This window comes from Anser anser (genome assembly GCF_964211835.1).
Source record: "Anser anser genome assembly, chromosome: 2".
Lineage (NCBI taxonomy): Eukaryota > Metazoa > Chordata > Aves > Anseriformes > Anatidae > Anser > Anser anser.
Genome location: NC_139721.1, coordinates 30,282,836 through 30,296,194, shown reverse-complemented (window position 1 = coordinate 30,296,194; position 13,359 = coordinate 30,282,836). Strand labels below are relative to the sequence as shown.

Below are 13,359 nucleotides of genomic sequence, written 5' to 3'. Positions count from 1 at the left end.
TTGGGCTTCAGTGTATTTCGATGTGCTTTGCAGCAAGTACAAACAATACCAGTTAGCTGCACTCACTTGTACACTGCGCTGAGCGCCAATTAAGAGCAGGGCCTGAGACCTCAGTCCTTGGAGGCTTTTCAACTTTGAAGTGCTGTTTGCACAGAGAATTAACGTGAAATGATATTGTTAGGAGGGAAGACTTGGAGCTTCCAGCTACAGCTCCTAGGGGAAGCTGTAGTTACAGGGAATATCTGTAAACACCAGATTACCCAAATCTCCTGCACAATCTTTTTGGGTCTTAAGAGCAGTGAGGTAAGAATCAGTATCACCCAGCAGAGACCACAGCAGAGTTCAATAATGCTTTTACAGGACTTCTGGATAAATGTGTAAGGTTAGATGCTGTGAATTCTCCCAAGCCAAAAGCAGTTGCATAATGAATCCCAACTGGTCCAGCTGTACGTACGGGTTGTTCGGAGGTGCTCAGGAAATTGCTGATAAGCACACTCACATTCACAAAGGCCTTTTGGTGCTCCTGCTGAAGACCACCCAAAAGCGAGGGCTTAAAGCAGTTTGTACTGCACCCAAGTTCCTGGGACAGCACACAGGGAGTGTTCAGTGTCATGTGAATTCAGTGCCCACAGGAATGAATGGGGAGACACCAACGGTAAGTGTCAAAAATCACCACCCAAAAAAATATTTTGAAATTTCACCTCTCTCTGGGACTGAACTGCTGACACCCAGGCCTAGGAAGGAGCCTGTGTCAAACAAGGGCTCAACAGCACTCTAAGGGGCCCGGGACAGAATTGCTCCATCCCAACCTCCCTGATAACGTGAGGAAATTTTTAGACCTGTGTGCTTTTGTAGATCTGTATCTAATTTGTTACTACTCAGTGGTTTGTCGTAGGCCAAAAAGGTATCCCTAAGACATTTTAGAAAGTGGCTGGAATAACTATTAGGGGTCAGAGAGAAAGCAATGCCTTGGACTTACTCTCTGAGGTTCCCTTGCTTGCTGCAGACACGCACCTAACCTCAGGGACCAGGTACATACAGAACTGCATGCCTGGTGCTCAGAGCACGAGTTTATGTTATGCTGGCTCTGTCACACAGGCTGCTCGCAAATAAGCCTCATGTAAGGCAGAGAAAGTCCACTATACCCTTACAGCTTTCCTGAAGGGGTTACACTCATTGCAAGGGTGGGATCTGATAGGCCCCTGCTTTTATAAGGTAATATCTAATTTACTTTGAAACAAAAGAAATGCAATTTTCATTTAATATGCAGCTTTTTAGTATCACTGTGCATTTACACCCTCACCATACATAATTTCCCACTGCAGGCAAGCCTTTAATTCTTAAATAATCTCACTGCTGACAGAATATTCAGACGTGTGAACTTAAGTTCTACCTGCCTCCCTTTTTCTTTTTGCCAAACAGCCTTATAAATGTTATTAGATACAGATATAAAAACAGTCCGTGTGGTTCCCTGAGTGGTTTATAATTCTGCTATCATCACTGCTTCCCCAGGTTTTTGTATTGGGATTATTTTTGAATTGTACTTAAACCTATGGCATCTTCACACAATTCTCAGAAAGTGATTTGGCATTTCTTGAATTCTTTTGAGCACTCTCAACTCTACAGCCACAGATCGACGTCGTTGCTCGAGCCGGTAAACTCGACACATACATGTCTAATCCTGTCCTCTTAAGTGTCTGATTTACAATGTGGCTAATTGCACTTTTAGATTCCCAACACTGCTGGCACCAATTTCTGCTACTCCACAGAAGGAGCCAGATTCGTAATTGCTCTGTATCAACCCCATTGTTGTGAAATCAAATACTTGAGGAACTTTATAGATAGCACGCTCTGTCAAGGCGCTCATGTTCAAATTGCTGCCAGCGTGATGTCTTTCACTGTTAGTTGTTCCTTGATGGAATTTAATAAATATTCATTGGCAGAGTGCAATGTAATTGATTCAGCCACTTTCATTTTTTATCAGCCCTGCAGGATACCACAGCCTCTGCAGAAAATCTCCAAGATTTGCCAACGGTTGACAGTAAGAAGCTTTGGAGATGCGCTTGGTGAAGAAAAGGGAGGGAAATAGTATCTGTTATCACCATGCCTAATGTTCACTGTCAGGAAGAAAAAAAACTATATGGCTCTTAAATGAGCAATGTGCCTTATGCAATACACTGTAAAAAAATCATAAAGTACAATATTAAATGAAATGCTATGATATGAAGCGGCTTTATGATTAGCAAGTAATAATTTATACTGAAAAATGCTTTCCAATAAAAATTAGAATACATTATATGCATATTTATTTCTATTTGTAATACAGAAGAATTTCCATTACTTAAAGGTAGTGATTTACATTTGTTGTTGTTATTCACCATGCGAGGCCCCAGAAACCTAATCCTGTTGAAGCTTTCATAAAGGTTTTTAACTCCCCCTACAGTATTCACACCTATATTGCCTTGTGTTTAGGACTACTGGAAGGTTATGTTTAAGCAAGCATTCCATCTCCATAGTACTGTTCAGAAATTAGGCCTTGCACACTAGCTTTTTTGAAGAAAGGGTCAGAGTTGAATTTGCAATAATACTTAATTTAAAAGCTGTGAAACTGCAGTATGTAATAATAGTAAAAAGCAATATGTATTAAATGCATCTTCTGTGCAAAATTAGAGAATTTTCTGCTATCATTAGAGGCTATGTATACGTTGCCTACTAGAATCAGACTTCACACTTCATTTCAGTGTTTCCTTCAGTTGTTTTTGAAATATCCTTCATCTTCAGAGTTCGTTTAGATAACAGCCCCACTGTTGGACTCAAATTAGCCTTTTAGCTGAACCATCACCTTGCTGGTTTTCCCTCTAGTTTCACGAGCAATCTCTTAGTGGCACAAAAAGAAGCATACAGTGGCAGGCTGTGCACCTGCCAGAATGCACTTTTGTAAGTGTATAGTTTAAAAAACATATACTTTTGATCCAGTTCTCTGCTTGTAGGTACTGATGCAAAAAAAAAAAGTAACTGTCCCGAATTCAACATACTGGCAAGAATGCTACAATCATGTAAATCATGTAAGCAAACTGGGGTATATATTAAATTCATTTATTTCCTGTAACTGTTACATCAAATTTACTATTATTATGAGACACTGTAAAAAAACACAAGAAGTTCTAAAACTTTTTTTTTTTTTTTTTTTGTCATTCACTTACTGGAATGCCGGTGAAGGTAACTGGAGGCGACTGCCAAGAGATGCTAAAGCTACTGCCATTAGGAGTGAATTTTGTTGACCCTGGAATGTTCACCGGAGGAGTGGCCTGTTTGAAAAGAAAATATTATTCCAGTAAAAGAACCATTCGTCTTCCAAAGCATTTCAAGGGATCTTTCACTCCTCAAAACTGTAAATCTGCAAGAGGGGAAAAAAATTTCATCGTGCTGACAGTGACAAGCATTTTACTCTGTTGCTGAGAGGGATAATCACAGATAAGCCAGTAAGGAAGGAACATGTTTATACACCACTGTTCTTAAAATCTTGTTTAGAGAGAGATGATAGCTCTTGCAAGAATCCACACAAAACCTTTACAAGCTAGATCTCATAAAAAAAAAAATGAAATCAAGCACCATATAAAAAAATTATTTAATAATGCCAGCCAGCAGAAAAAAAAAAAAGTATTAGAAACGATTAACCTTCCCACAGTGATAAACAAGGAAGTATTTAAACTGGTAGCAGCTGGTTTAAGCAATGGAAGATTGCCTGGAGAGTGTTTTTGGACAACAGGGTTAACAGTAAGGGTTGGCCGTTTTCCGTTCATCAGATGAATGTTCCTAAGAACCAACATAATTAAAACAGCCTTTCTTATTAAAAACAAGGAGCTGAAAATCATCCTTGGGATTCAGTAACAGCTAAAGCAAATATCTGAAGGACTCTTACAGTCCTGGGAACTCTTTCTTTCTATCCGGGTTGTAACACCCAGTAACACCCTGGGTTGTAGTCCCCAGTAATTACAGCTTACAACTGTTCAGTATCTTTCATCTTATATCTTCCTTCATCTTTTCTCACTGGGCTCTGTGTCCTCTGCAATTCCATTCCCCACTATTTTTGAATCCCTGTTTGTTTGACAGAGTCAGGAAATTTGTAACTCTGCACTTACCCTGCTTCGCAGGAGTGCGAGCAACCCCCATCAACATAGGCTTCTTTTGACTCTTGAGATTCAAGCTTTCATCACAAAAAAGGGCCCCTTGGTTTAAATTTATAAAGAATTTGCTCTTAAAAATGAGCTTTCCTTCTATCTTTCAGTTGCTTGTGCCTTACAAGAGCACAAAGCATTTATTTAAGCCGTGTTTATGTTCAAGGCTGCTGGAGTTGCCTCGCTGCTTCCCTGAACCACGACGCTGAGAAGGAGCGATGACAAACTACAGTCTGATCGTCCCCATTAAAGATAATCTTCAGAGCAAACAAGTGCTGAAGCAATCCCTTGGAGCCTCTCCAAGCAAAAGAAACCAAGACCACTGAATGACTCCATCTACTGCAGCTATGCTCTGCATGCTGCTGAGGCTGCAGACAGCTCAAAGGGAATCAATACAGACACACCGCCTTCTCGAGGAAGTACACGTCTCCTGAGCTCAGTAACATAAAAGCCTCACTGAAAGGCACTGGGAAAAACGTAGCGACTCCAGGTGGTACCTGCAGTGCTTTATCACAGCCCTATTTAAACAAGAGTGGGTGAAAATAAAATCATAGCATATCCTGAGTTGGAGGGGACCCACGAGTGTCAGAGTCCAACTCCTGGCTCCACACAGAACCACCCAAAAACCAAACCATGTGTCTGAGAGCATTGTCCAGACACTTCCTGAACTACATCAGGCTCAGTGCTGTGACCGCTGTCCCGGGGAGCTTGTCGCAGTGCCCGACCACCCTCTGGGTGCAGAACCTTTCCCTAACACCCAGCCTGACCCTCCCCTGTCCCAGCTCCATGCCGTTCCCTCGGGTCCTGTCGCTGTCCCCAGAGAGCAGAGCTCAGCGCCTGCCCCTCCGCTCCCCTCGTGAGGGAGCTGCAGGCCACCATGAGGCCTCCCCTCGGCCTGCTCTGCTCTGGGCTGAACAAACCAAGGGACCTCAGCAGCTCCTCATACGTCTTACCCTCTAGACCTCTCACCATCTTTGTAGCCCTCCTTTGGACACTCCCTAATAGTTTTATGTCCTTCTTATACTGTGGCACCTCAAACTGCACACAGTGCCTGAGGTGAGACCGCAGAGCGGAGCAGGACAATCCCTTCCCTCGACCAGCTGGCGGTGCTGGGCCTGAGGCACCCCAGGGTACGGCTGGCCCTTTTGGCTACAAGGGCAAACTGTGGACTCGTACTGAGCTTACCACCAACCAAAACCCTCTGCAGCGCTGGACGCCAGCCCTAGTCCCTCAGCCCATATGTACATCCAGGATTACTCCATCCTAGGTGCAGAATCTGACACTTGCTCTTTAAATTTCATATGATTGGTGATTTCATAGCACTCAAAGTTATCAAGATCTCTCTGCAAGGCATCTCTACCCTGAAGGGAATCAACTGCTCCTCCTAAGCTAGTATCATTCACACACTTACTTAGTGTGCACTCAACTCCTGTGTTCAGGTTACTGTAACTGATGTAACCCCAGTTACTGCAACTCTTGAGCCCAACCCTTCAGCCAATTGTTCACCCACAATACTGTGTATACATCCAGCTATACACTAGAGATTTTGTCCACAAAGACACTTTAAGAGACAATACCAAAATTTTGTTAGAATCAAAAAACAAATCAAAACAAACAGAACAACAACAACAACAAAATCGGATCCAAGCTCTTCCCTTTGTCCACTATCGGGTAATCTTGCCACAAAAGTATATTAAGTTAGCGAGGCATGACTTTGCCTTCATGAACCCAACACTGGCATTGAATCATGGCAGCACTCTTGCCAGAAGGAGCTGGAGGCAGCAGGTTGGAAAGTGAGGCAGTGTCTGTGCTCAGCATCCCCTGGGATGTCAGTGCCAGCATGGCTGCTTCCTGAGGGATGCCAGTAAGACCTGCAAGCGGAATCCTAAATGCTGAAAGTACCCACCTGTAGCTACTCTGTAGATAAATTTAACAGGTACAGGCACTGGTTTCATAATGAAATGTTAAGTATGAAAAGTTTCAAATTGCTTTAATTTTCAGTTTCCTAAAATACTGCGATGCTCAACTCTTTTTTCACAGTGCCTAAATATTTACCTCAGAAATGATGAGATTTAGACAACCAATCACCTTGTTCTTTGATTCCCATAAGCGTATCTTTGCACTGTCCCTTTTTTCAGGCTAACATTTTAGACAATCTTTTCCATCAGGTAAGCAACCATAACATTAAAATGGGTTGAAGAGTTTCTATACCCATGATTTCACTTCGCTTGGAAATTTCCACCTGATTTCCAATCAAAATATATTTATGGCCAATTTATAATTAGCTACTCTTGTGCTAATGCTCTTCATGGGCAGCAATCCCCCCCTGGATGGCACCTCTTCATTCTGATCACCTTCTTTCTACCTGTTCCAGCTGAGATCATCCTTGAACGTGGGTGACCAGAACCATACTCTGGATCTCAGCTGAAGGTATATGAGGGTCTTGTACAATGGCATAAAAATTATTCATAAGAAATTTATATTTCTTACCTGAGACAACTTATAACTGTTTTTTTTCCCTTCACATCTCCACTGTTGTTGACTCACAGTCATTCTGTGCTTGCTTAATAAATAGAGATTTCCTCCTCTTGTGATTTTCTAACTACCCCAGTTTAGAGCTGAAAAATCTCATTAGTTCCTAAGGTGCAGGACTTTGCATACTCTGCCACTAAATTGCATCCAAAAATGTATTATTTTTAAGATCATCCAGTCATGTAAGCATGATCCACAAATCTCAGTACTGCTGACATCTCCTGAGTTTGTTATTATAGTACTTGTCTAGTATCAAAATGATTTAATGAAAATGCGACCAAGTCCAAATACTGCCTTTTCATACAACTCCACTAATAACATCCAACAGTCCCTTCAAAATAACTCACTGTTTTTCTCCCTTACTTCCCAGCTTCACTCCTACACTAAAATTTATCTCTAGCCAAACAAATACTGCCTATATGATTTAAGATCAAACTCTCCTCAAATCCAGAAGGATTTGTTCTATTGTACTGCTTCTTCTTTGTTGAAAAAAAGCTACCTTTTTTTTCTTGGATCTTAGGTTGTTCTAGCATAGTCTTTCTTTGGGGTTTCTCCACTGCAGTTTACTTCATTTGCTGCATTTATCTATATTTCTTCAATTATTGTTCTAGATCTTTCCTCACCCATATGACTGGGTCTGACGAAACAGTCAGGACTTGCCTGATCACTACCATTTTACTCCTTTCTTACTGCAGGTATTCTGTTTGTCATTTTCCGGTCATACTAGAAATGCAGATTAACAGATCTGTTTAGGATTCCTGCAACCCAACTTCGGATTCTGCATTTTTTTTCCTTTTATTAATAGGAATTCTGGGATAAACATTATCCAACCTCTCTTATATAAGTTTCTTGAGCTTTGAATTTTGCCTCTTCACTTCTCCCAATGAAGTAATTTCCACTTTCATGCTCTGATTCATATGAAAGATTGTCTTCATAACTATGTTCCCACTGGATACCTTTTTTTTTAAAAATTCTGATAAAAAATACAAACTTCATCAAAACTGAAGTTTAGAAATTCTGTACATTGCTCACTCCAGCAAGCAAAATGAAGGAATGATAGTGGCATTAAAGATGCTGATGTCACCTTCCCTTCTTTTTCCTTTGACACAACAGATTGGTCATATGAACGCTTAAATGGAAAAACAGGGTTTAATTCTTCCTCTTTCTGGTCAGAGTTGAATCTCCACCTTCCCTCCCAGAATTGTTTTCTGGCTGGGCTGGAAAGGACTCTAGCACAGGATCCCACTGACCTGTTCCACATAAGCTGATTCGCTGGCAAGGAAAACCTAAACATGAACTGGGGCAGGGACCCCAGTTTCTCACTTTCAACATGAGAATGCCTTTAACAGTAAGCACAGGGTCATTCCCTGTTGATGAAATGAAATATTCAAAATGCAGCAACTTGAAAAGGAGGCATCTGTAAAGCTCAGACACATGCAGGTCGATACCATAGAATACATCAGCCCAATTCCAATTCAAGCAGTTGAAACATCTGAACCATGATTTCCTTAATCAAGTGCTTTACTCAAAGTCTGGAAAAAAAAATGGAAAGGGCTGGCATATCCTCTCTCTGCTATATGAAGGAGGATTGAGCGAGTCTTCAAACTGCAGGGAAGAGTGTCATGACTGCCAATCCCAAATGCAATGAGCAGCCAGGACTTGGTGCCTCGCTCTGGGAGAGGCAGGGCTTAAAGCAGCCTGAGAAGAAAGTCCTTCTCCTAGCTGGCTTGCCCAGGTTGGTGCACTACCTGATGCAGCTCCTACCTGAGGTGCCAAACTTCCACCCAAGCTTTCCACAGTGCCTGGGAGTCCAAAATAAGCCTGTGGACTCTGGGTAGTTCCCTCTGCCCTTTAATGGGACTGTTCCAGACAAACAACAAAAGGGCTTCATCTGCACTGTGCTGCATACAAAAGTTATTGCATCTGATAAATTTAACAGAGTTCAGTTCTCTGGTACATATGCAGGTCACGGACCACACCACTTCAAAGCCTTAATTCTTCTTTTCTCATATGGTATCCAGACAAAAAAAATGTCAAATTTTAGTGCACTTTTACAATTAATGCTTTCTGTCTGAACTTAATTGGAAGTTTTTGGAACAGCACTTTGGATCTCATTGGATTTTTGCCATTCGCAAAGAATTACCTTTAAGGGTAGGAGGATACCATATACGCCTTTCCATTTTTCCTGCTCTACTTCCCATATGCAAACTGACATCTCGCACTGTACAAATAGAGGAAATGAATTGTTCCTGGCATCTGCTGGGTACTTGCCTCCAGACACAGTTTCAGCTCTGCTTGTATGGGTAACACTCTGGGAGGGATTCAGCTGACTGCATGAGATCGCTTACAGCACAGGAGGCCATGTTAGAACACGTCACCTTGGCCTTTCCTTACAGTCAGTGGAGAAAGTGGTTACAGTCAGTGAGTAGTCACTGGAACACACAGAGCAGCTCTTCTCAACCTGAAGGATATGTGGCTGGACAGACAGTACCCCAAAGTCCACTGCCTGTGGTGGGAGCATGAACAGCTAGCTCAGAAGAGGACATTAGATTTAAATGAGACAAATCTTGCTGGCTGCCCCATAAAACTTTTTAACCCCCTGAAACTAGGCTTGGCTTTTCAAAATCCAAACATAGTGATCAGACATTTGTTTCTACGTTAACGAAGTTAGTATAAGCAGTGGAACTCCCTGTCACTCGCGTTACCTGGTAAGCATGGTCCGTGTGTACGAGGTAGAGGTTGGTAGGAGCTGAGCGGCTCAGAGGTGTCATCAATTTAGTCTCAGTTTTGGCACAGGAAGTTTCGGGACGGATTGCATCTTGGGTGGGAAACGAAGGAGGAGATGCTAAAGATGGAGAGACTGGGGAAAGACTGCTTAAGCCATCGGCTACTGAGTCCGTGTTGAGCCTGATTTCTGTATAGTAAAAATCCTCCTCTCCATCACTGTAGTCAGACTCTCCTACACGTCTGTATCGAGACAAAGAATAATTGATTAAATGAAAGCAGGAATCCTAAGGCGAGTTTTAAGTCCTACATGCATGAGCAAATATATTCATACTGTTGATAAATTAATATTCCCAGTTTCAACTCTGCCTACTTGATCAGTATTCTGACCGCAGGGAAGGGGAGAGGAAAAGAAAGTCATCTAGTCTGAAGGGAAAAGAAGCAGGAATCAAAACTTTTGTTTTTTCCTCTATGTTATTCTTAACTAATTCTTTGACCTTGGACTTGATGATTAACTTCTATGCTTCCGCTTAAATATCAGTATTTGCTTCCCATTGCTAACCATTGAAGTTAACAAGAATTGCAAAGCCCTTTAACTTCATAAATGACAGAGAAACCATAGAAGGACATGTCAAGATAACAGGCATGGGCAAGATATATTTTACTAACATAACAGCAAATAATTTGTTATCTTATCATAGGTTTCTTAAATCAAATACAGTTATGGCCATGGTTCACTGTAACTTTCCTTGGCATAATAGAAAAAGCTGCTCAGTAACACTGCCACCACACAGCTCCCTCAGACACAGGCAGAGGAAGGACATGTAAGGGCTGGCTTGCCAGTGCTGGACCTTCTGGTCCTACTCTCCAGATGCAGACTTACTGAAGGGGGAGATACAAGAGGCTTAAATGTCCCTGCATCCCCTGGCACCCTCTGCTGTGTGTTACAGCACAAGTGCTGGGAGTGAAGCAGCCCAGCCAAAAGCAGCAGTTCCCAACAGGCTACGCGTTATCTCAAAGTCCCAAACCACCACTACTTTATCACATTCCCAAGCCAAATGCTATTCAGATGTAACTCACAGCTCATACATGCATATTTTTGCCCAGTCTTCCCCATGGGAAGCCTGGGAGCCCTGTGGGTCCTCCTGTGCATGCCCACATCAGGGCTGAATGCTGGACTTCTCTTTTTCCAGGCATGCACCCCAAGAGCAGCCCCTAGCTTATTTCTCAGCCTGCTTGTCCATATAACTCCATCTGTGGTCCTCTTGCTATCTCAGTGAACAGAAAGCACAGAGAGCAGGGTTTCAGCACAGTTGAAAGGCTCTGTCAAAAGTACTATCTGCTGGACCTCATTACGTTAACCACCAAAAACATCTCTCGCCCCAGTAGTTACAAGTTCCAAATTCTAGGGAAGTTCTGCTGTTTACTTTTGCCTGCCCCAGGCCATGAAAAGCATGTCCCAGCAATATACAGGACAAAGAGAAAGATTTATAACGGCGTTTATAAAGAGATTTTTTTCTGGTAACCTCACTCTTCAGAACCTCAGCCCAACAGCAATTGCTGCCACCTTTGCAAGCCCACAAGTCTCTCCAGAGCTCCATACCAGACTACACCCTCATGGTCACTTTCATTTTTAAGCACTGTTTAACAGGCTTACACAACAGATATATTCCCATACATCTCACAGGTGAAGATCATAAGAAGGGGAATAAGAAAAAAAGATTCAAAGAACACACACGTGTAAACCAACACCTAGATCCCTTTTCATTGCCCTGATTGCTTTCTCAATGACACCACAAGGCAGCACGAGGACCCCCTGTAATTATATATTCAACAGCTAGGTCACTCAGTGAATTGCACAGGAGATTTTACTTGAAAACTAAAGCTCTGAAAAAAGCTTGTGTCATATAAGAGCTTTTGCTTCTAGTCCAAATAAACACAAATTAAGTTTGCAGCTTGGTTTCATTTTCGTTTTTTTTGAGTTGGTTTGAATCCGAACCAGTGCAAGCACCCAATGTGATATGAAACAAAACTGGAAAGTATTCATGCAAGACCTTGAAACCTGTCATCTTTCACATGGCTTCAGTCTGCGTGTGATGTGCAGAGATAGCAGATATGGAGTGAAAACAATTCTCTATCAAATATTGCTGAGTTGCACTGACATTAGCGATCCACAGCTGCATCTGACCTTCTAGCAAAGTTCACAAAAGTTCAGAAAAGAAAAGTGCCTTGCTGTTGGAAAAAGTTCCTGTTCACCTTAACACACTGCTCCACAATTTCATCAGAAACCTGGGAATCTTAGAAAAGACAAGGATAGTCTGGTTCATCTCCCTGGCAAAGTGCGACGGCTTGCCTTCTACACCAAATCCTTTTGTCTTCAGAAGACACCGGTCTCTTACCCAAGGTGAACGGTCCGTATGTGTTTCTGAATCCCTGCAGCTGTGCTCAGTACCTTTCCACAGTTTTTCCACAGGCATTTGAACATCACCTTCATCGAGTTCTGAAATTTATGAGTAAAGCAACATATTCTTCTTAGTTGCACGGAAGATAGATAAAAAAAGCAACCCAAAACAAACACAGAGTTACAAAACACTGTTTTATCTGTATGCTAAATCGCTGAAGGTCTGGAGTGTCCAACTCTGAATTTGTAACACTGCAATTGGCTCTGTTGACAGTGCAATCCCACTGGACCCAACAAATTCCGGTGGAAAGCCACTGGAACAGCTTGTGCCAGAAGTTCACCTCTCTCTGCTCTTTGGCATGGCTTTTTAATTTGCAAATTCCAGTTTGTCTCCCCACAGGAGGAGGGAGACAATATAAACACTTTCTATGATTCTTTGGAGTCTTATTTTCACAGAACAACTGTGTGGATGAGGGTTTTTTCTTAAATTAAGCTCTTCCTAAAGCAAGCTTTCAGGAATATTACTGCTAATGAATTTGGCAACACAGAAAAAATACGGTGCCAGAAAGCCACAGCTTCTGCTGTGACAACATTCATCCACAAGCCGGCAAAAACTACTTTTATTACACTCTGAGGTTCCTACGACCCTTGCCTGGACAAGTGAATGAGAATTCCATCTAATTTTGTTAAATGTTTTTAACGACTATGTGTATAATCTCATTTTAATGAGATTCTTGTGCATGTATAATTTCATTAGACTGAGTTGTCATTGATTTAAAGCACGGCAGACAAGACTGTAACCACCCCCGTCTTCACTATTTTGAAGACTGGAGAAAACAAATCATCAGTTTAAAACACAGTACGTGGTAACAAACAGCACAGAAGTTACAAAAATTTACAGATGTTTTAAAAGCCAATATAACCCCCAAATGACACCAACTTTATACATTTCATATAAAGATTGTTGATAACTAAATAATTTGTGCTTCCTCAAAATCATTTTCTCTATTATAACAGAACGTATTATTAACGAAAACATGAGGAAGAGCTTCAAAATATTTTATTATTAACCTATAATTTTAGTTACATGGAAGATTAAATGAATATGCTCATGTAAAGTTCAATTAAAAAAAAAAAACAACAACAGACCAAGCATATCTTTAGAGTTAATAACATGCTTCCTTTGTATCTTGAAGAGAAATCAACTTAGCGCTTTCTTCAGTTTGGACCCTTTGGAATTGCATGCGAGTAGATGTAAGTTTCAGCATTTGCTACAAAGATAACAATTAGAATAAAGTTTTTAAAAAATCTGAGCTGATGGGCTGTTTGAAACATGAGCTGATTGTAGTAGCATGTTCTCATAGCTACCTGGCAGTCTAACAACTCCTGTTTTAAAGTACAGATGCTAGGTTCTTCAAAACCTGAGGTACTTATCATACCTTTTGTACAAAAACCTTCTACCTTGGAGTAAGTTGCACATAAATTCCCTGCATATATATATGTTTTCTTAATCTGACAGTACAA

General features: G+C 41.5%; 1 protein-coding gene across 3 annotated transcripts in view; it reads right to left on the bottom strand.

The window, feature by feature from the left end:
• Positions 1-13,359, bottom strand: part of ZNF704 (zinc finger protein 704) — a 102,907-nt gene that overhangs the window by 21,057 nt on the left and 68,491 nt on the right. For all 3 annotated transcript variants that reach the window (XR_014579213.1, XM_083822995.1, XM_083822994.1), the window contains exons 5-7: positions 11,834-11,934; positions 9,416-9,677; positions 3,204-3,308 (exon numbers count right to left, since the gene is read on the bottom strand). Coding sequence is in view for 2 of the 3 variants with exons in the window: in XM_083822995.1 (XP_083679121.1) it covers positions 3,204-3,308; positions 9,416-9,677; positions 11,834-11,934 (468 nt within the window). In the remaining variant the exon portion in view is untranslated. The remainder of the gene's footprint in view (positions 1-3,203; positions 3,309-9,415; positions 9,678-11,833; positions 11,935-13,359) is intronic.